The following is a 24158-nucleotide window of genomic DNA, read 5'->3' on the forward strand; positions in this document are numbered from 1 at the left end:
AAGAGGATAGGCCAGTCAAGGCCCACCCTCTCCTCAGATGCTGAACTGAGGAGGACTCTGTATCCTCCATCTATGCAAATGAGGCCTCCAGCATGCAGGCACGCCAATGGGTGCAAGCGGCTTAGAAGCACAGGGGCCCTGCAAGCCACCATAATGAGATTCCAGGACTGCAATGCGCCTCAAGGACCAGCAGGGAGGGGACACAGTAATCTTTCTTGATTCGAGTACCGGGTTCTCTGTGACGCTGGTCTTCAAATTGTTCCACATCTCTGTGTGCACACAATGAAAAGCTGATCCCCTAAATCTCCACCCTACCATGATTGATTGGTAGGGAAAGCTCTCAAATACACTCATGCTTCAAGATCTCCCGAATTGTTCATCAATGTTATTTTCTATGAGTGTTTGCCTATGCCACCTCCCAGGCGCAGGCGCGTGATTGAGAATTGGGCCAAGCAGACTTGTGGCAAGGAGCCAGGAATGGCCCTGATCTCTTCAGATGTGCTTGAGGAAGCTCTAAATAGGAACCGTGGTAGGTCTGTGGTCTCGAAGTCTGCCGTAACTTCCTTCCTTTTGGTATCTCACTCTGAGGCACGTCAACGGTCTGCTGCCTGATCGCGCATCTGCAAGCGCAGCACACGAAGCCACACCCAGCCAGACGTGGCTAGCAGCCCAGCTGAGCTCAGTTCAACGGAGTGCGCAACAGCTAGAGGAAGGTCCTTCAAGAATCTTCCTCCCGTCGCCCATGCGTGGTTCGGCTGGCCTCCAGGTAACATCTCACCTTCCTTTCTCAAGATTCATTTGTCCAGAGTAAGATTATTCTGCTGTTCTTGTTACGGATGTCTAAGCCTGTCCACTTCCTTGGGGTGACACAGAGTTCACAGTCAGCTGGCCTTCCACTAGGGAGCGTAAGGAGAAGAGTGCAGGGCTGGTTTGTCCACGACCACACAAGGCTCTGTTTCTACTGGCCCGGAGAGCACAGCTCTAGTGACCCTCAAGGAATGGCATACATTGACAGAGTTAGCAAGATGAGTGGTTAAAAAAGCTCTCTATTTTCAAAACTGCCTCCAAATCTTCAGACTAGTGAGATATTAGATTCACGACAGAAAATAACAATGCAGCCCTGATGTCATTAGAAGCTCTCCTGAATCCTAGATCGGGGTCTTTCAATCAATGCAAATCCCCACAAAATGCAACCATTCGAAAACATTGGAAACGCCGTGCAGTAAAAAGCACACTACAAGTGACATTTCACACCAGATAAACAAAATGTTTGCACTTTTCGTACATTCTCCTAGTGGGAGTTATTTTTGTTTTTTTATTAAAGACTGTTAAGTCACATAGTCTGTGGTACCTTTTTGGGGACCGAACAAATAAGAGCATAGAAGATATGATTTATAAGATATTTTCTCACCTGAGCTGGTGGAGATGTAGAGTCAGACGTGGGATGCATACTACATATCCACAGAGAACGGGGGATCTAGTGTCCTGACCTTATGGGCCTCGTTAGAATTAATACGCGCCACCCTCTGCAGCTGGAGCCGCATTCTGGCCATCCCAAGATAGACATCCTTAGGTCTCTTGTGGTCAGGTTGGACTACTTTGGGAATCTCTTACAATTCACACTAAAACGGCAATTGGGAATCTGCTACGCCTAATAAGCTTCCTACACTCCAGCTTGGTTGGCTTGGTGGTTAAGGTGTTACTGCAGCTGTGTTCATAGCTTGTCAATCAAACCAAGCATTGCACAGTCTTTAACACACAGAACTCCTTTTCTTTGTCTAAACTCCCCCTAAAAACCCTTATACTGAAAAAATGTCCTCTTTTTATAATGTTCTATAATATTTGAATGAGTATCAAGGCTGGACTGGCAGCGCATGTCAAAACGAAAGCCACACTATGGTCAGGGGCTTTATTAAGTCCAGATGTATAAGCTGTAGGTTGGGTTTTTACTGCTTTGGATGCCACGTTTTCTTTGGGTTCTAAATTCTCATTTCCCTAGGAAATGCAGAATCCCAGGTTTTCTTCCCAAGTTTTCCCTGACTAAATGCCCACGTAGGTCCGAGAAAGAGAAAGTGCTGTTGCTAGGCAATGTCCAAAACAACAATAGTGCACTCTAAACAGCAGAACTCCACTTTAGACACACCAACACAGCACAGTGCTCTGTCTCATAACCAGATCAGAAAAACAGACGAAATACTCAGATGGAGGGTATCCTTTCTCATGGGGCGCAAAAAGAGAACCCATTTCCCTCCCTTCACCTCACAACCCACGCACACCATCTGCGGCGTCCCTCAAGGTTTATCACTCAGTCCAACCCTCTTTAACATCTACATGACACCACTGGCAGACATCGTCAGAACCAACAACATCAACATCAACATCAACTCCTATGCTGACAATACCCAGCTCGTCCTCTCGCTCACAGCAGACCCCACCTTGACGAAGACCAACTTCTACAACTGTATGAAGAACACTGCAGTCTGGACGAAGAACAACTGCCTGAAGCTCAACACAGACGAGACCGAAGTTCTGATCTTCGGCAGACACACTACACACTGCCTTCTGGACTGACTCCTGGTAGCCACCGGAACTCGGACCCACCCCCGCTCTGAAAGACCACGCCCGCAACCTGGGCATCACCCTGGACAGCAAACTCTCCGTGAAATGTCATGTCAACCCCATCTCCTCAGGCTGCTTACACACTTTCCCATGCTCCGCAAAGTCTTTACGTGGCTCCCCATCAGCACCAGGAAAACCGTGACGCAAGCCCTCATCACCAGCTGGCTGGGCTATGGCAACGCAATCTATTCAGGCACCACCACCAAACTCAAGAAAATGCCAGTTCAAAATTCTGGTCCATGCCTAGAAAGTCCTCCATGAACAAGGACCCGCTTACATGAATCCGCAGTCTGAATTTCCACCGACCTCCCAGAAACCTCCGCTCACCACGTATCTGCCGCTCCAGAGGATGGTTCTTCTCCCACTTCGCCACCAAGTCCTGGAACTCCCTTCTGCTTGATTGCTGCAGTCCTACTCAATAGCACAAACCCATCATGTTGTACTGCACCTGGAGAGCTTTATGCCATCAATCAAAACACTACACTGGATCCTACAGACAGTAACCCAATAAATCTGCATTGTAGCCAGACTAATGCACATCACAGCACTGCACCCAATGACTTTCACCAACTGCATTGCATTACAGGGTCACTAACCCACCAAAATGCTCTGCATACTCTGGACACTTATCCATACTTTATCGTGTGGACAATAACCTACCACTCTGCACTGCATCCTACCAAACTGCACGGCATGATTGGAAACACTATGCTACCTCACTGTCCTATAGACTGCACATACATCCCCCCACTGCATCCTTGTGATACTCCCCAAACATATTACACTGCAAACTAGGGACACTAACCTACCACACAGAACAGCACCTAATGGACTTTAATCAGCACACAGAACAGCACCTTATGAACACAAACTCAGCACACAGAACAGCACATCCTGGTAACCACCTACCACACAGAACTGCACCTTATGGACACAAACAGCACCTACTGGCAACCACTTCACCACACAGAACAGCCCCTTATGGACACACACTCATCACACAGAACAGCATCTAATGGCAATCAATCCACCACACAGAACAGCACCTTATGGACACTGACTCACCAAACTGACCAGCATCTTATGGACACAAGCTCATCACGCAGAACAACACCTAATGGCAACTCACTCACCACGCAAAACAGCACCGAATGGACACTAATTCATCACACAGAACAGTACCTCTTGGACACTAAACCAATGCACTATGCTATTCCCACTGCATTCTAGAGCCACATGCGCATGATTTTGCAATGCATGTAGCAAGTCACACCACGCTGTATCCTAGCCCCACTATCTGACCAGAGTATACTGTAATGCATCCTGTTCTATGGACACCATCTCACGACACTCCCTTGTGATCTTGGGACAGTTCTCCAGTGCACTGCTCTGAATCCCAGGGGCACTAACAAACAACATTGCACTGCAAACTTGTGGCACTAAACCACTCCACTGCATTGCATAATGAGGATGCAAAGCAAACACACAACACTTTATCCTAGGAGCACCACCACCACAACCTCTACAACATCATCGAAAAATCAACTCACTACACTGCATTGCATTCAGTGGACACTAAGGCCTTCAGTACAAGTTGGGCAATTGGGTGCAAACTGCACACCTGATGAATACCTAGGGTGCTGAATATAGTACTGACTGTGCACACAATCTGCATATCATTTTGTGGTTCGTACCTTGAAATATGGACAGCATGACATTTGTGGAGGTTCTCCCCCATTTTGAGGTGTGAAAACTCATATTTTACACTGTTTGCAGGCTTTTACCAGGGGCAAACACCCACATGTCTTCTAGCAGCGCCTGACTAAGTGTGAATTCAAATGCAAGTGCAGAGTGAGGACCTAGCTGGCCATGCTGCACCTCAGGGCGCTAACTCAGCAAGATGCATTTTAAGGAATCCTACAGAACTTGCACATTCTAATATACCACACTGCAATGCACCCTAGAGGCACTTACCCACAATTCTGCATGTCATCCCAGGGACATTAAGCCACCATGCGGCATGGTACATATGTTAACCCAATCCACTATAGAGAGGAACAGGGAGCTGATAAAAGGTCCAGTACCCTTGCTCCCAAGAACAGATATGTAGAACACAGGGGGGTAGCAGTTCCTAAAAGAGTGCTGTTATACAGGTGGATAATCAGTACTAGGGAGAGGATCTTCCGTATTAGGAAATAGTGCCCTCACACATGTGAAGGCGTCATGCTTCATCATCGGGCGATTGATCCCTGCGGGGCCCCGCTATAGGGCTCTTTGGCAGAGATCTTTTTGAGGAACGCCGTGATGGTGAGTGCAGGTGTGTGGAACAATTGAAAAAGTGGGTTTAAAAATAGCACTGAGGTACCCTAAGGATCCATTTATTCCAGGTTCCCCCTGGTAAGGTTAAAAACAGTATCTAAATTGTAAAATCCTAGTAATGAGGAGACACAATTTAGTGATAAGTGCAGGTGGTGTAGGTCGACATGTTTCACGCCTCAATGGTCCAGGAGGGATCCATGGCATTGCATCAGGACAGGGGAGTTGTTTTGAGAAAAACAAACTGTGTTCCTACCCTAACTCAGAGTTGGGCAATTAAGGTCATTGGGGTGTTAGGTATAGTCACCTACCCCTTCGCCTGCACGCCTGGGGCAAGCAGGCGAAGGGGTAGGTGGCTATACCTAACAATGCATGGACGATATTTAACGCCGCAGCATTGACTTGGGTGCCTGCTCCGACCTAAGGGGCACAGTTTTCACAATAGTAGGGCTGGATTGTAAGACAACTGCATCAGGTTTACCCTCTACTAAGTATATGTTATTTGTATCATACTCACGAGTGAACAGGGTGGTAATCACCTACACCCAAATGGTGGTAATCACCTGCACCCAAATTTCACAACCCTGATACACTTTTTTTGCTCAGACCCTGGAATAAATTGCTCCATAGGGTACCTCCGTGGTATTTATAAACCCACATTTTCACTTGTTCCATACACCTGCACTCACTATCACGGCATTCTACAAAAAGATCTCAGCCAAAGAGCCCTCTTGCGAGGCTTGTGGGGTATTGCAGCGCCGACCCCACAAGGAGCAAACACCAGATGATGAAGCATGACACCTTCACAGGTGTGTGAGGGCACTACTTCCTAATAAGGAAGATCCTCTCCCTAGTACTGACTATACACCCGTATACCAACACTCTTTCAGGAACAGCTACCCCATGTGTTCTACATATGTTATCCCACCACACAACAGTGAACCCTAGTAACACTTATCCACTGCATTGCATCCTATAGGCACCAACACATAACTTCACATTGCATATTGTACACACTAAGGGCCAGATATACCACTTAATCACTCAAGCGCAGTGCAGCAGCCGCAAATGCTGCGCTGTGTAAAACGTAAAGAGGAGGAGATCGCCATATTTACAGAAATATGCCCCTCTTCTCCCCTTTCCCTTAGCACAGGCGCTAAAAATAAGCTGCGGTGAGCCACGGAGACACCTTTGCGCCATAGTGCAAGGGTGTCTCCATGAGTCATGGCTAGGTTTCGTACTGTAAAGATACCCTTCCGGTCAGTGGCGGCTGCCACAAATAGTGGGTGGTGGGCCAGGAGGGGAAGGGCAGGGGGAGTTCCACCGTAGGTAGGGTCACTCATGAGGAGTAGAAATGATAGATTTTTTTTTAAACGTACCTTTAACCACTAGCCACCTCCACCATCGTGTTCGCCGCCTTTCCTCTCCCTAAGTCCCAGCAGCCCCTGGGACAGACTCCCATACAATCCCTGTGCTGCAGAGCTGTGCGGAGATTGGTCTGAGCGGGCTTAAAAGACGCCCTGCTCAGACCAGGGAGTCTGTAGGGGTTTCTCCAACCTGCTGCTCAATGCAGCTGGGCTGGAGAAAACCGAAGTGCGCATGTGTGTGTTTGTTCAGCTTCAGGCGGCCGGCTAAACACACATTAGCACTTAGGGAATGGAGTGCACGTAGCACTCCTCCTCCTCCTCCCACGCCTAGGCCCCGCCCCTCCCAACAGCGCTGGCTAAGAGCCGGCAAACGCAAAATTAAACGATGCAAGAACATCATTATATTTTACATTTGCTGACTCTGAGCCAGTCAGTGGGGTGACGCTCCTCCGCCATTGCCGAGGAGCAGCCATTGCTTCCAGTACAAAATACTATGCATAGTCTGACTTTAACCCTTTTCCCTGTTTGTATGTGTGCTGTAAAGTTCTCTGTCGTGCCTACTTCAAAAGGGTGCAGTTTTCTGATGCTAAATCCTGTCTACTTTATTTAGTAACCAGGTTTTAGCATCAGAAACCTTGCAGTGGTTGCATGGGAATACACATGCTCCACCCATGATACCCCCCTATGTGCTAAGTAATACAAATCAGCGCTATGTGCAGCTTTGCGTTACTTTCACGTTATTTCCAGCATTAAAGTAAATCGGAGAAAAAGATTTTGTTCCGATTTGCCTCACTTTTGTGATGCAAACAGGATAGAAAATCTTAGCAAATCTCCATCTAACTCTCCACACTGTGCAGCATATATCATATGCTGTGCTGTAACACTGCACCCTAGGAAGGCTAACAAACCATACTGCACTGCACTATATGGGTAATAAGCTTGCACTTAGAGATAAACAGACAACACTATGTTAACATTATGTTAATATCCATCACTAGAGATTAACATACAACACTGCATCCTATGGAAATTAACTGGCTGTACCAAACCAGTGTTAATGAAACCAGGGTGATAACCTGCTGAGCACTGGCCTCCCATACCACTGTAAGGCATGCAATTTTACCTTAGGGGCACCAGGTGGGGCAACTCGGGGTAATGGCACAGCCCTCTGCTCTCAGAGGCTCACGTAAGGCAGGGTAAGAGCCTGTTTGATTAATTGTAGATCGCTCCCCAAACATGCAGATGATATTTGGCTATCATTGTCGGATAACACCTGGGATGTGATGTGATGTGATGTTCCTGACAGAAACGTGGCTTAACGAGGAACCAAAGCCGGTCTTGACCCTGACTATCCTCCCTCTCCCCCGGCTTCCGAATTATCTGTGCTAACAGGGACTGTGATAAAAAAGGGGGCGGGGTTGCCATTATTTTGAAGAAATTGTGGGAGATCTCCATAACAGAATTGAGAAATATGGGCAATATGGAGGGATTATATTTCTGTATAAAGATCTCTCCAACTCTCTCCTTCGTGGTAATATTGTTATACAGACCGCCTGTTTGTCCACATAGTTTTACCCCAGAACTATGCAATCTCATTGCCCAGAGATCGTTGCAATATGCCAACTTTACGTCCTTAGGAGATTTCAACCTTCGCATAGATGACGCCAGATGCCTCCAGGCCTCTCTGCTAACAATGTCACTTAATGGAGCCAACCTTACGCAGCACGTGAATGCTCCTACTCACAGAGCAGGTCATATTCCTGATCTAATTTTTTCAAACATTCCATTCATGGTAGCAGAGGTCACTCGGTGCATGGTCTGGACTGACCACTTCCTGGTCCCTTTCTCATTAATTCTGGAGAAAATACAGCCAACTGGGGGTAAACGCACTGTGTTAAAAAGGAACTGGAAAAAGATAACAGCTGATAACCTAGGCTTGGCGCTATTAGTTAGCAGGCCACAGTCAACTAGAAATCCCAATGACGATTCGGCCACGCTTAACATGTGGATCTCTACTGCCTTAGATACTGTGGCACCTATGAGATCTGTTAAGCCCCAGAGAGAGTCTCCTTCTGCCCCCTGGTTCTCGGCTGACCCCAGAATGGAAATGAGGAGGTGTAAAAGGTTTTTGAGCCACTGGAGGAAAGATTATGGTCCGGAGGCCAAACTAGTTTATAAGGAAGCCTTGAAAAAGCTCTGCAAACTTATGAGGGAGTCTAGAAAGGAACACGAGAGCGTGGAGAACTCCGGTAAGGACATTTTCAGGATAGTCAGATCCTTTACCAATCTTCCTGCAATGGAGGGAAATACACAGCCTTCCCCCTCCCTGTGCATGAATTTATCTGACTTCTTTAAGGAAAAATACAGAAGGTTTAGACCTCATTTATGGCAGGGGCAGAGTCGGTAGAGCCACAACCACCTGGAATCATAAATGCCAATGGCACCTGTTAGAAATGGGGGTCTCTATTTGGCAATGGCTGGCCACTGTCCAAGTAGGGACCCTTCTTCCTAAGTCAGAGTAAGCGGGCTTCACCCTTTGATAACCCCTGCTCAACCCTGTGGTAACGTAACACGAGCAGTTAGGCTTATCTCAGCGGCATTTATGACCATACACAGTAACACAGTGAAGAACACTACAAAGGGACACCACACAAGTAGTTATAAAAAATAAGTATCTTTATATATAGACTTAACACAAGACCAATAACAGTAAAAATCCACAATAATGAAAAATAGGATTATTCTTGAAATGCTGCAAAAATAATTCAAGTGTGCAAAGAGGAGTTCAGTTCAAAGCAGTGGTCTCTGCGACCCTATTACTTACAAAGTACCTGGATTCTGTAGCAAATCAACCAAAAGTTCGCTGAGGAGCTGTAGCGGTGATTTTCCTCTCACGAGACCAACGATGCGTTGAATCCTTGCCTCAAGGGAGGATGGTGCACTGATCTGCAGAAGCGTGTGGGACAAAGTGACAAACTTCTCCACGCTAAGCCGGCGATGCGTTGAAATCCTTGCCGCGAGGGAGGATGATGCGCCGAGCCTGTTGCATGTGCGATTTTGTTGCGATGAAAAGAAATGGCACTCCGCGAGGGAGCGACGATCCTGATGCGATGCAATGAAAATGGCGGACGCCCGGCGTCTGCGCTGTGATGTCGTGAAGCGATGAACTCGATGAACTCGATGCAATGACCTTTGGTTAGCGAGCACTTGGAGGCCCGCAAACGTGCGATGATCTTCGGGTTAGCAAGCCTTTGGCAGCCCGCAAACATGCGATGCGATGATTTCCGGTAGCGAGCCCTCAGCGGCAGCAGCGCGATGATTTTTCGTATGCGCTTCAGCTGCGGCGGCTCGCAAATGGGCGTTAGCGATGATTTTCAGCACTCTCTTCTCTGTAGTAGAACTAGAGGCCCTGGAACTCACAGGAGCCTCACCTGCAGATAGAAATCCTGTCTGGGAGGAAACAGGAGGCTGGTGGTGGAGTCTGATGTGCCTGAGACTCCAGCAGGAGGCTAGCTCTCTTCTAGCCCTTGGGTGATTGCTTTAGCAAGTGGAAATAAAGTTCTCTTCAAATTCCTTTTCCTCTTCTTCCTAGTCCAGTGAAAACTACTGCAGGCCAGTCCAAGAAAGAGCACACAAGCACAAGGACAGTCACCTCCTGTACATTCCTTCAGTTACACGGACAGAGGTTCTTCTTGTTGTCCAGAAGCAATACAAATTGTAGGGGTTTCAGCACAGATATTTATACTCCAAAAGTCTTTTTTTCTCAGAAGCTACAAGTCACTGAACCCAGCCAGAACCAGTTCTGCCCAGTCCTGGAGCACTTTGTTTACCAGGCTGCATCCTTCCTTTCAGAAAGAGGGGGTCTGCCATCAGACGCACATTGGGAGGTGGAGCCAGCATTCACCTTGCCAGGCACAGCCCTATTCAGGTCAAGGAGCTACCCCTCCCCATACTCCAATGCAGATCTCTCTATTCAACCCAGGTCTGACTCAGCCTGCCCTGTCCCTCCAAAACCAGACGCCAATACACATAACAGCAGAGCACACTGGAAGGCTTAGGCAAGAAAATACCTATTTTCTAAAAGTGGTATTTTCAAACACAGAATATAAAAATAAACTTCACTAAAAGAGGTATTTTAATATTCTCAGCTCAGGCATACTAAATCCGTTTTTCTACCATGTTCTTTGGGTCAGTTAGGACTATTGAATGTAATAGTCAAACCTCCCATTCTGGCCTATGGAGAACAGGTATCCTTACAGTAGTGAAAAACGAAATGGGGTGTAATTCACTACCAGGACATGCTACACACATCAGAGCATGACCTTCCTTACACATACAATGCACCCTACCATAGGGGTGACTCACATGATGCTAAGGGAATGTTCAGGGGCTGGGAAGTGGGTGCACTTCACAGCCAAGATGGCAGTTCTGGACTGCACACAGACTCTGCAGTGGCAGGTCTGAGACACACTTTACAAGCTGCTTCTGTGAGTGGCGCAAACCGGCGCTGCAGGCCCACCAGCAGCATTTGGTTTACCAGCCCTGGGCACACACAGGCCACGCTACTAGGGACTAACAGATAAACCAAATAAGCCAATCATGGATATACCAATTCATATGTCATATTTACACAGGGAGGATTCGCGCTGTGGCACTGAATGGCAGTGGCACAGCGCCCAGAGCATCTATTACCAGCAAAAACAGAGGAGACAATAGCGAAAAATGGAAGGGAGACCCACGCCAATGGTGCCAGGTCTAACAGCACCTTCTTGGCATTTCACCCTATTTCTCTGCAGGAATCACTGGTTGAAATCCTCAGATGCAAGTCTGGCTCCCCTGAGGATCCCTGCCCCCCTAAGCTCTTGAGGTCATTGTCTTATGTGATTAACCCGGTATTAAGTCACATTTGGAACACCTCACTATCCACCGGCATTTTCCCTGATATTTGGAAACATGCTCTTCTACTACCCCTATTAAAAAAAAAAATGCTGACCCTACAAGCTTAGCAACTACTGCTCGATCTCACTACTGCCAGCACCCGCAAAAATGTTGGAAAAACTGGTGCAACGCCAACTAATAGCGGCACATGACATCCTGCATGACACTCAGTCCAATTTCCGGTCGGGATATAGCATCAAAACTGAACTGGTGAAGGTGGCAGAATCTGTAAGAATGACTGTAGACGCAGGGGCTTCAGTGATGCTGCTCCTTCTAATTCTGTTTCAGCAATTGACACGGTTGCACACCCAATCCTACTGGACAGACTCAAACAGTTGGGCCTGCAGGGGGTAGTACTCTCCTGGTTCCAGTCCTACCTTAATGACCGCTCTCAAAGGGTCTTTCTCCAACCCTATCAATCTGAACCTAATCCACTGTGGTGCAGAGTGCCTCAGGGTTCTGCCTTGAGTCCATTGCTCGGTAACACCTATCTGGTGTCACTTTTCACTCTCATTGCATCTTGGGAAGTTAAGGCAGTCTCTTATGCGGACGACACACAGCTGGTATTCTTTTAAGGATCACTCTGCTAATTCGCTTACTAGATTTAAGGGGTGTCTGAAGGACATCTCGAGCTGGATGAATATTAACAGTTTAAAACTTAATGCGGACAAGACAGAGGTCTTGTTCTTCGGCCCAGCATCCCCACCCACCTGCAGGACTGTGGTGGCCAGCAGAAATGGGATCCCCCCCATTATCGGCAAAGACGGCTAGGAACGTGAGCATCAAATGGGATATTGCCCTTTCTTTTTCGGCCCAAGTCCGTCACATATCATCCTCATGCTTTGGGAAGCTGAGAAGTTTGAGGACATTTTTGCACCTATTGCCAGAGGAAAGTCGAAGGGTCATAGTCCACGCTACTGTGACATCTCTGCTGGACTACGCAAACAGTCTATACCTGGGGCTGCCTTCTTACCTGATCAATAGATTACAGATGGTACAGAATGCAGCAGACAGTTTAGTACGCCGGGCCCCATCCGTCACCACATCTCTCCCACATCAGACAACTTCACTGGCTCCCTGTAGCTAAAAGGATAGAGTTCAAGTCCCTGACTCTGGCCTTTTGTGCCTTGCACGGCAGAGGCCCTGGGTATCTCAGGCATAGGCTCCGCTTATATCAACAAAAATGCACTCTGAGATCCAACTCCCAGCACCTGCTTTGTGTGCCGCTATGCTAAGTCCTGAATGGGAGGTAGATTCTTCACAGTTGGGACGGCCAGACTGTGGAACTCCCTGCCCTCCTATATGCACATGATCAAGTCAGAACATGAGTTCAGGAAGACCTTGAAGACCTGGCTTTTCAGTCAAGGCTAGCGCTTCTGTTGGACCTTTTCCTCACCTGCATTGATCGCGGAGCGCCGGGACACCTCTGCTTGAGGTAGCTGTTGCGCTTTATAAATGCTATTATTATTATTACTACTATCAAAGGAACGCTGACCCATGACAAGGCCTTCATATGTACATACCTTGTTTCCGTGGACCAAACCTGTCCCTTCGTCTTTGCTAATGCAATCAATCAATCAAGAAATTTGTAGAGCGCGCTACTCACCCGGAGGGTCTCAAGGCGCTAGGGGGAGGGGGGATCACTACAGCTCGAATAGCCAGGTCTTGAGTTGAGGAATGCAACACAGCCTTGAATGTCCTGGAAACAGAAATGAAGTAGATAGCATGACGTTGTCATAATGTAAATAGTGCTTAACAGCACCACTGCTACCACCACCCTTGAAAATCACACGTTAGGAATGCAAATAACTAAAGCATCAGTATCAAAAACAACAATTAAAAAAGTCTAACTTTCCTTCAGACTAGTATATTTGGTTATACCAACGCTAATAATGTTGTGCAAGATCCAACTAAGTACAACACTTATAACTAATACTGCAAACTCATTCTGAGCTCCACGGAGTAGTATGTTAACACTCGTCAGGGGTAGTAAGCGATAAAAAAATCTACTATTCAAAACAATTCAGTCTCTGTTCTGCGGCCACAGAAGAAATTGATGGTTAGATTTGTAGTGCACTGTAGTGTAAAGCCTATCTCCCTAATATTACAAACCCCTTTATGAACACATGAAAGTTTTCGGATTTGAAGATGGCCGCTAATGGTATCACTGTGCTCTTTGTCATCCCCAGGAGAATGCTGCTGCTTCACCTGCTGCCGGCAGCCTTGCTGGGCTTCTCTGTGGTGGTGGAGAGCGTCAGTAAGTTCAGAAGGGTGCAAATCATCATTTCTAATGTCATATGTTTTACCAATCTATGTAGAAAAACTGTTAATGATATAGAAATACCATACAGCCTTAAAATCAGATGTTTCAAAGTTTTGGACACGATTCTGATTTAATAATTAACTGTCTTAATAATTAACTGTAACTGTAGCCATACCCTTGAAAAATGTACCTGTTTATGTTTACAGTCAAGCGGTGGGGAAGGGTGGTGAGTAACACAGAGAGATTGGGGCAGGTATTTGAGGGGGGAACATCACACAGGGAGAGAGCAAGACAACACATGCACTCTAATGGAGTTATGAATGAAAAATAAAAAAGTAGTTCCGTAAATGTGACTAGTGGAAGTCTGCAAGTTAGCCAATCAAAAGTAAGTAAAGAGGCTATGCTCCAGGGGAGGGACCAACAGGAGAAGAGGAAGACAAGTGATCAAATGAGAAGCAGGATAAAAAGTGTGACAATAAAGTCAATCAATTACAAGTAATCAGTAGGGTTTAACTTTTTAGTATGGTCCACACGATTCTCTCACCTCCAGTCATGACAAAATTTGCACAGCACGTCAAGAGAAAGTGGTTATAAGATTTGTTCAGATTGGTTCAGATTCAGAAGCTTATACTATGGGAACAGTATAGAGACATTTTACCGAAAGTTATGTTTTCAAAACCTACACCAAACATTTAAGCAGTTTTCTGTTGCATCTCGACCAGTATTAGGAAAGTTGTTGATTTCTGGAAATACTGTGGGTGTATTTGTTCTTTTAAGGACTTGTATATAGGGCTAAACATGTTATATTGTGTCCTGCACAGGCTGCAGTATGCAAAAGAATCCTTGAAAATAATGGTCCTCAAGTCTTCGCTGTAGTGGTTGCGTTATTCTCTGATAGGTTGAATTATAGTTGCACAAGAAATTCAGAACATATATTTATACATATATATATATATATATATATATATATATATATATATATATATATATATATATATTATCTACTGGCGGTCGCCAGTAGATGGGTATAGTTAGGATCGTGTTTCCATAGGAAATCTCAAAATTCTATTTTGAATAACTTTGGCGCCGGTTGACGAATCCTCGCGAAATTTTCGAAACAAATGGGGCGCTCCGCTCAGCTCCTACCCTGAAAGTCTCGGGGTGATTCGTCAAGCGGGGGCCGAGAAAAAAGGGGGGTCCCAAAACACGTTTTCCCCATACATTTTTCCATAGGACCTTTAATCGAAGGTACAGCCCGAACGGCTGAACAGAATTACTTGAAATTTGGCAGAGAGGTAGTCCTCAGGTCAGGGAAGTGCCTTTTGCAGGTCTGGTGTCAATCTGTTCAGTATTTCCTGAGAAAATAGCATTTAAAAGCATATAAATATCTATACGCGCGCACCGTGCGCGCACGGTGACGTGCGCGAGCGAAATTCTGATTGGTTGTTAGATGTCGGTAAACATTCGAATCGGTCGAAATCAGGAAGTGTCGGCCGCCATTTTGTCTCTTGCACTGAAAAGGAAAGGGAGAAAAAAGGTGGAAAACGTGAAAAGGGGGCAGGGAAGAGAGTTCCTGACCCCCTAGCCTTTGTCAGGGGGTCACAGAAGGACCCCCAAGGGGAAAAAAATTGTTATTTTTTTTTTTTAAAGCGCGGGGTGTGCGCACGGTGCGCGCTGCGCACCGTGCGCCCAAAGCGCGTGCGCGGTAAGCAAAGCGCACAGTGCGCGCACGGTGCGCGCACGGTGAAAAACCTTGAAAAAAAAAAATTTAAAATTAATAAATACATAACTTAGCATTTAAAAAACCGTACAAATTCACTTAAAAAACCATAGGTTTCACACAGGTTATAGTTAGGTGGATATTTCACTCGTAAAAAACCAATGAAATTCCCCCGTTATAGTTAGTTCAGATAACTATAACTCGCACGCCCGCAATCCACTGCTCATGACGTCACATATTACAACACTCATGACATGGTCAGTGGCATCACTCATGACATCACTGATTAAATCATCCTTGTGATAGAGTGGCGGTCGCGCGAGTTATAGTTATCTGAACTAACTATAACGGGGGAATTTCATTGGTTTTTTACGAGTGAAATATCCACCTAACTATAACCTGTGTGAAACCTATGGTTTTTTAAGTGAATATATATATATATATATATATTATCTACTGGCGGTCGCCAGTAGATAGTTATAGTTAGGACCGAGTTTCCATAGGAAATCTCAAAATTCTATTTTGAATAACTTTGGCGCCGATTGACGAATCTTCGCGAAATTTTCAAAACTAATGGGGCGCTCCGTTGTGCTCCTACCCTGAAAGTCTCGGGGTGATTCGTCAAGCGGGGGCCGAGAAAAAGGGGGGCTCCCAAAACATGTTTTCCCCATGGATTTTTCCATAGGGACTTTAGTCGCAGCTACAGCCCGAACGGCTGAACAGAATTACGTGAAATTTGGCAGAGAGGTAGGCCTAACGTCCGTTTGGTGCCTTTTGCAGGGTTGGTGTAAATCAGTTCAGTATTTTCTGAGAAAATAGCATTTAAATCAATATATATATCTATACGCGTGCAGCGTGCGCGCAGGGTGCGCGCACTCGGCCGCCCGCGAGCGCACTTCTGATTGGTTGTTACATCTTAGTAAACATTCGAATCGGTCGAAACCAGGAAGTGTCGGCCGCCATTTTGTCTCTCGCACTGAGAGGGGGTGAAACACAAAGGAGAAAAACATGTAAAGGGGGCACGCTGGACAGTTCCTGACCCCCTAGCAGGGGTCAAGGGGTCCCAAGAGGTCCCCCAAGGGCAATTAAATTTTTTTAATTTTTTTCGTTAATTCCCCAAGTGCGCGAAGCGTGCGCGCACTATAGAAATAAAAACATTTCCGGGAGGTTCGCGCAGCGTGCGCGCACGGTGTAAATGCTTAAAAATAAATTTGCAATGTCAGTCCCCCCGTGTGCGCACGCTGCGCATAGCGCAGTGTAAGTGCATGGCTTAAAATATATTTACATTTTATGTCCAAACCCTTAACAACAAAGTATATCATGTGTCCTCCTTGTGCGGACGGTGCGCGAAGCGCACCGTGCGTACATGCCCCATTAAGCGTAACGTGGGCGCGCGGTGCGCGTAGCGCACTGCGTGCCCACCGTGCGTGCACGGTGCGCAAAGTGCACCGTGCGTGCACGGCACTAACTGCGTAAAGTGGGCGCGCGGTGCGCAAAGCGCACCGCGTGCTCACCGTGCGCGCACGGAACGAACTGCGTGAAGTGGGCGCGTGGTGCGCAAAGCGCACCGCGTGCCCACCGTGCGCGCACGGTGCGCGAAGCGCACCGTGCGCGCACGGCACGAACGGCGTAAAGTAACTTAGCATTTAAAAAACCGTACAAATTCACTGAAAAAACCATAGGTTTTACACACGTTATAGTTAGGAATTAGCATTTAAAAAACCTTGCAAATTCACTTAAAAAACCATAGGTTTCACACATGTTATAGTTAGCTGGGCATTTTCCTCGTGAAAAACCAATGAAATTCCCCCGTTATAGTTAGTGCAGGCAACTATAACTCACGCGACCGTAATCCGCTGCTGATGACGTCAGATATTACATCACTGATGACATATGTGTCTTTCTGAAAATAAAAAAAAATATATATGTATAGCTAAAAAAAAAGGAAGAAGACATGGGTATATAAATGTGTAAATACAGTGATGTAATATCTGACGTCATCAGCAGCGGATTACAGTTGCGTGAGTTATAGTTGCCTGCACTAACTATAACGGGGGAATTTCATTGGTTTTTCACGAGGAAAATGCCCAGCTAACTATAACCTGTGTGAAACCTATGGTTTTTTAAGTGAATATATATATATATATATATATATATATATATTCACTTAAAAAACCATAGGTTTCACACAGGTTATAGTTAGGTGGATATATATATATCCATCTCTAGGGTTCATTATTGGAAAACCTGTTACCTTCATGACTACAAAATGTGTCTGGTTGATTCTGCATGCATGGGGATAATTACATTATAATCAGGCATTCCTAAGATTCTGAATGTTTTGATGGACAAGATCTGCTATCCATACATGATTGCTGTACATCAAATCAGATAATATGAAGAAGATTATTCATAGTTTTCTATTATATATTATTGTGTTTCTATATAGAAAGGGCCATACTAAATGGGAGGCATAGGGTTAAAACGTAGTTACATTTGGCACAAGAATGGTACAGTATGAACACAAAGATCAATAAGGTCTTTGGTTTAGGCAGGTTCATTTAGTAAACATCAAGGGCCTGATTTAGAGTTTGGTGGTGAAAGTACTCAGTCACAAAGGCAACGGAGTGCTCTGGGTTCTTACCTGTGATTGAATAGACTCTTTCCATATTGGTGTAAAACTTATCAATGTCACATATTTGTATTTTAAACTTTAGGAGTGCCGGGATTCACTTTTTTACAAAGGCAACGGAGTACGCTGTCCTCCAAATCAAACTGAGGTATATCAGCAGAAGAGACTTCACCCTATCTAGCACTGACATACACCCCAGACGGCCCGACAGAGTAAAGACCATCAGAGGTTTGGCCATTTGACCACCCGCCTTATTTAGATTGAATGGTCAAATGGATAGTTTTCACTGTTCCTCACCACCTGGGAGAACCTGACTGTAAGAGGGGGCAGTGAAAACTTGTAAAAGACCCTCATACCGTGGGAGAAATCTCCTATGGCAAGCGGGTCATTGTTTTTATTTTATATTTTCAGAATGAAAATTCTGCCATGGGATTTTGTTTTTGAAAATAAATAAAAGAAATGAAGGTTTGCCATTCAGCTCCATAATTTTCTGTGAAACTTTCAATGCATTAAAAGGAACCGCAGTGACCGTGGTTCCTGCCAATGCAAGAGATGCCCACTGGGCTGGAGGACATCTCTAAATTCGGCTCGGCATGGCAGTAGTAAAGTATTCCGCCATGCTGATGGTGCATACTCCATCCACCAATTTCTAAATAAGGCCCCATGTCACAAATAGAATCATATAGCTGTGGCATTAGTATATATACATACCCCAGGATATGAAAATAACATTACCAAAGGCAATAGTATGTGAAACCCATACATAGATTTATAAGCATTACAATGAATCACTCTCAGGCAGCACCATTGAAAGTAAACTCCTTTTTAGGTCTCGCTGAGACAGCTCAAGCTGTCTCTTTGAGACATTTTGTAAGTGGGTTTTCAAAAGTGCTACCCACATGGTTTTGCTGGCCTAGAGCTTGCGTGCATGATGGTGTGCGCATACACAGCTGCTCCTCTGCTCCTTGCATTCCCCCTCCCTTCTCACCCAGCCCTTTGATGCTCTGTTCGCATCTCCCTCCTCCCTTCTCCTCCTCTTTTTTCGTCACTTGTATTGAGGCTCCTCGCATTCCCCCCTCCCTTCTCGCCAAGCCCTTCTTGTTTTTACTGCACTTCGACCTCTGGGTAAACATCACAAATCATTTAAAGTGGTGTGTCAAAACAAATAGCTCCTTGCTCAATCCAATGAAAAAGAAGCACTTGCAATGCAATAGGTCTCGCATTTACGCGAGTTTAAAGTATCGGCATTGTAAATGACAATGCGTTTTATTTATATTTCAAAAACCAAAACATAAATAAAAGGCATTGTCATTTACAATGCCAATACCTTAAACTCGTGTAAATGCGAGACCTATTGCATTGCAAATGCTTGTTGTTTAATACTACTATGGGGGAAAAGGGCCATAGAGCATCGACCACAGAGCATTACTCTTGGAACACAGCACTATAGTACTCCAAACACAGCTAATTACCATAAGAACACTGCATTCTACTTATGAAATCAGTAACAGAAAATGTTAAACTACATTGCCTCAAATTCAAAGACTAAAGAATGTCAGAACATCGAACCCAGAGATTTATCATGGAAAAAGGAACTCAAGAGTACAGTTTATGGGGGAGTGGCCTGAGGCGCAGTGGAGGAGGACGCATAATCTTGAGCTGCTGGCTTGAGGTCCTGCGGCTGGCACTTATCCTGCTCGAGGACAGCCCTCTCGGACACTGGAGGCCTCCGGGGGCTGAGGTGATCACAAGTGGACCTTACGAGGCGGTTATTTGGGCAGATTTCAGATGAGGAAGCTTGGGAGTGGCTTCTCCTAAGATGACGGCCACTGCGGCTCTTTGTTCCCTGTCCTGAGAGGCGTGCACCTTGTAGGGCTGGGCCGCTTCAGAGAGGCAGGGGCTATCGCAAGGGTTCCTCTGGGTAGCAGGGTAGCTACTTGGAGGCTTCCTGAAGGCCATTTGGACTGCAGCGGAGATCTGGTGAGACTAGAGAGGGGTGAGTAGGCAGTGCTCAGCAGCGGAGATCACTCCTGCTCTTGGGCCACAGAAATACGGAGAGATTTGGCGCTTCCCTTGATAGGGTCTTGAGTGTGAGGATGCAGCCCCACCACACCCTGTCCTTGTAGTATGGTCCGATTTGTTTTTCCTGAATGACTTTTGCTGAAACCCGCAGCCTGTCCTGAAAGAAGTCGACCCAGCTATGCCTCGGAGCTCTTGGGGGACATTTTTGAGGAGGGGAGCCACTGAGTGAGAGTTATGTGACGACTAGCGGCCATTGGTGGTGGGGTGATGGAGCCCCCTGTTTTGGATGTTTCTTTGGGCCCACGCCCTTTCCCTGCATTCTGGTCAGGGAGTCTTGGACATGAGATGGCTTCCATACAAAATTGTGAGACTATACTACAGTGGGAGTGAAACTGCTGCTTGGGACTGTGACCCCAAGGCATGGGTCTCAAAGGTGGAAGTAGGGCCGGCTGAGTAGACTGGGGTGCACGAGACCCTGCCAATGAGGGGAGCCTACGCCACTGTTGCGGGATGGCAAGATGGAGGTACATTGGGGGTCATGATATTAGAGGGGTGTTGCTCTCAACAAAACCCCTGAGATGCGTTTGGATGACAGAAACATGTGCCCTGGGATCACGCCTCCTGTTTCCGATACTGCCAAAGTCTGTATGTTCAGTGGGTAGGGCCCGCAACTGTGAAACTGTTACAGGAGGGGAGTTACCGATGATGGTGTGTCCGAAAGGAACAAGGGACGCTCCAGGCAAAGATACAGAGGGATCTAGACACAAGTGATAGACCTGCCTGGTGAAATGAGTATTCAAGCTCATACGGAAACAATATTGGCTGCCATTCGAGATGCTAAGGGTGTACTTGAGGCTCAAATTGAGGTAGTTACTGTGGACCTTGGAATACTTCGTACAGATCATAGGAAGTTAGCAGACCAGGTGGCAGACTTGCCGTTTAATATGGCATCAACAAAATCAACGGTAGTGGTGGCGCAGGCCAGGCTCCAGAAGGTGGAGCAGGAGGTGCAATTTCTCAAAGGCAAACTGGATGATGCAGATGGTAGGTACAGATACAATAATGTACATGTGATGGGTTTTCCGGAGTAGATGAAAGGGCAGTGTGCTGGGTCATACATGGAACAGTGGTTGGAAGGAAAGGTCTTCACGCCTTTCACAGTGAAAAGAGCACACCATTTTCTTGGCAAGCCCTCACCTTCCGGTGACCAACCGAGAGTCATTGTGGTGAGACTGCTTAATTTTAGAGATGGAGACAGTATCTTGGAGATAGCAAGATCACATGGTCCTTGGAAGGTGGAGGGAGGATCCATAGACATATACCCAGATTATGCCACCATGATTCAGAGACAGAGAGAATCTTTTATGGAGGTAAGAGACACTTGGGAGAGGGAGCATGGGCAAGATGGCGGCCGCATCGTATACTCACTAAGAAGCTCTGTGCCGGGCCCAGGCAACATCCTGAAATATATGTGGTAGTGACCCCATGGCGAGACCGCAAACCGAATGCAGTGGCTTCAGGACAACCCGAAGCATAATATTCCCGGACCAGTGGAGTGACAGGAGCAGACTGCTGCTGTGGTGTGATGCCGGGAATAGCAGCGTCGCGAGCCAGAGCTCAGATGTACCTGCCGACTGGGGGAGCTGAGGGGGATGGTGCGCCCAGTCCACAGCACCGGACCTCTGGTGGCAACACGACACAAGATCCCGTTGTGGCACACCCCGTTGCTCTGAGGAGGTCATCGGCTGGGGCCTAGGTAGCGGCCCGGAGAACCCCCTGGAAGGAGTGCACTGGCTAGCGAACTAAAGTGGCAGGCCCATTGACCGGCGTTGCACCGGGCCTCCACCTTCAGAACTGGCCGCGGGGTGGCTAGGACCTCACCTGAAGAATTGCCTGACACAACAGTCTTTCTCCCCAAAACTCAGGACCAGACTGCCGCGCGCACACAGCGGGGTCCGTTGAACCACTGCCCTTGGGTCTGGCCTGGTGCCTGGAGTTCAGCCTGCTGTTCCCCCTGGTTAGGGTGTCCTAGGTGACGGGAGGTTGCGGCGGGGCTCAGCGGTTTGTGTTACACCGGGCCTCCACCTACAGAGCCACCAAGCCAAGACCTGTCCCTCACCAGAGCAAATCCCTGCTGGCATAGACTGCATCCCTGGCGGCCGAGACCAGACTACTGAACACATAAGGCGGGGTCCGTTGACCAGCCCATACTGGACCCTTATTTCAGCAGACGGCCATGAAGTGGCCTGGCCCACACAGAGGAACTGGGGCATGATGGAGATAACTGAGGATGAGGACCCTCTGCCTCTTAGGGAATGTGGGCCTGAGGGGCACTTGGTGAGACTGGTTGCCGATCCATAAAGGGAAGAGCCCCATACTTACCATACTTACTGGGCGCTGCCTGGCACGACGATCCACCAGCTGGAGGACTGTGATTGCCTGGAGGTGTGGCCAATGAGATGCCCAGGGACTTTCTGTATGGGAGAGGAGACCTGATGGGCTGAGACTAGTTGGGACCTTTGGAGCATGGTGCAGCGCTGCTCACTGGTGTTAACCGACCAACCCCCTTGGGGGACGCTGGATGTAGGACAATGGTTTTGCATCCCTGACCAAAGAGGACCTCCCTGCTTCAACTGGGGAGCACTGGAGGGGGCACATTAGGTGGTGCCTTGCACATTGGTAAGCCTTGTGATCCGGGGCTCGTGCTGCAGTGGGAGCTGCCCCCGTGCGAATTTGGGTAGCTTGTAAGGTCACTCCTGAGTGGGACCCTCACCTATGGCCTGCTTCACTTTTGATGCGCAATATATACTGGCCCACATGAAGATCCTTGCCCAGGCTTTCTGACTTGTCAAGCCTTGTGGGCTCCACGTGGGGGGTTCCCTTGGGGTATGATGCCAACAAGAGTGCCGCAGCTGCTGGAAGTGCGGGACTGCGGAGTTCTGGTGTTGCGAGAAATTGCGGGCGTGCGGCGAGGGCTGTGTGTGGCTGCTGCCTGGTCATCATGGGTGGTCCCCTCCCAGACTATCTGTTGTCCTCCAGTGAGGCGTGGGCTGTGACCCTCCCCTCTCCCTCTCTACATGCTATCCTAGATACTAAGACCTCACTGGAAGCAAAGATCAATGCAGTGTCCCTCAAACTGTTTGAGAGAGTAGGTGAATCAGAATTGGCTATAGGCCAACTGTCCCCTTTGATACGCGAACTACAGGCCAAGCTAGCGACAATGCAGGAGGAGGTGGTGGCTTTGCATCTCATGGCGGAGGATGTCGAGGGGAGCTCACGCCATAACAATGTTCACTTTATTGGCTTCCCATAGAGGACGGAGGTTCTCAGGCCCAAGCTCTTCCTGGAAGAATAGCTGATGGACACTGAATTGAAGGATAAGGTACCTGCTCTGTTTTCTGTTGAGAGGGCTCATCGCATACCAGGACCCCTGCCTCAGACTGGGGCACCATCCTACCCTCTCATTGCCTGATTTCTCAATTTCTGGGACCAAGACCTCATCCTCCAGCTCTTTCGTACCAAGGACCCATGGCGCTTTGAGTACGCTCTAAATGAAGAGGGCAGACTTATGGGACCTCAATGTCAGCATATGTGAGGGGTGTTCTTATATGGATTGTTCCTTCGGTCCCCTTTGCTCTAGTAAAACAGTGGGTGGACACAAATGAGAGGCATGTCATATTGGAGGGGCACCTAGTTGGGCCCCCCCTCCTCTTGGTGGCTTTGTGCCCAACTCCAAACAAACAGAGTTTCTGGATAGTCCGACCCCTGCACTCCTTAATGACCCACTCAGTGGCTACAACTGTGTGCCTGATTTACAACTCAACCGTTCCATCCACCATTACACGCGGCAGTCAGTGCCACCATCACATGACACTTTGACCAATGGCACACGTGTATGCACCTACATGACTCATGGCGAATGGGGCATCCAAATGACCGCGAATATTCTTTTAATTCCAAGGTGCATGATCCGCACACCAGGGTCAACCCCATTCTATATATGACTCCTATTGGCTCTCGCGTTGTCCGGAGAAATTTCTGTCCGATCACTGCCCCTGCTGCTGACGCTGTTTTGGATCAGGCAACGCACCACTATCCCCACTTGGAGACTGCAAGTCGAGGCTCTTTCTGATCCTCCTTTCCGGGAGGATCTATCTCTCTGCCTTAATAATTACTTCACGAAGAAACAGGGCACCGCTTCGACATGCGCCTGAGAATGGAATGCACATAAAGTTGTGGTCCATGGCCACTGCATGGCAGCCTCCTGGGGTATCCGTAGCA

General features: G+C 47.4%; 1 protein-coding gene across 2 annotated transcripts in view; it reads left to right on the top strand.

Moving 5' to 3' along the window:
- The first annotated feature begins 618 nt into the window (after positions 1–618).
- Positions 619–24158, top strand: part of LOC146809170 (uncharacterized) — a 190556-nt gene continuing 167016 nt past the window's right edge. For both annotated transcript variants that reach the window (XM_085615959.1, XM_085615960.1), the window contains exons 1-2: positions 619–766; positions 13430–13497. In XM_085615959.1, coding sequence (XP_085472085.1) covers positions 13434–13497 — 64 coding nt within the window. In that variant the 5' untranslated portion in view covers positions 619–766; positions 13430–13433. The remainder of the gene's footprint in view (positions 767–13429; positions 13498–24158) is intronic.

The sequence above is a fragment of the Triturus cristatus genome, chromosome 7 (assembly GCF_964204655.1).
Source record: "Triturus cristatus chromosome 7, aTriCri1.1, whole genome shotgun sequence".
Lineage (NCBI taxonomy): Eukaryota > Metazoa > Chordata > Amphibia > Caudata > Salamandridae > Triturus > Triturus cristatus.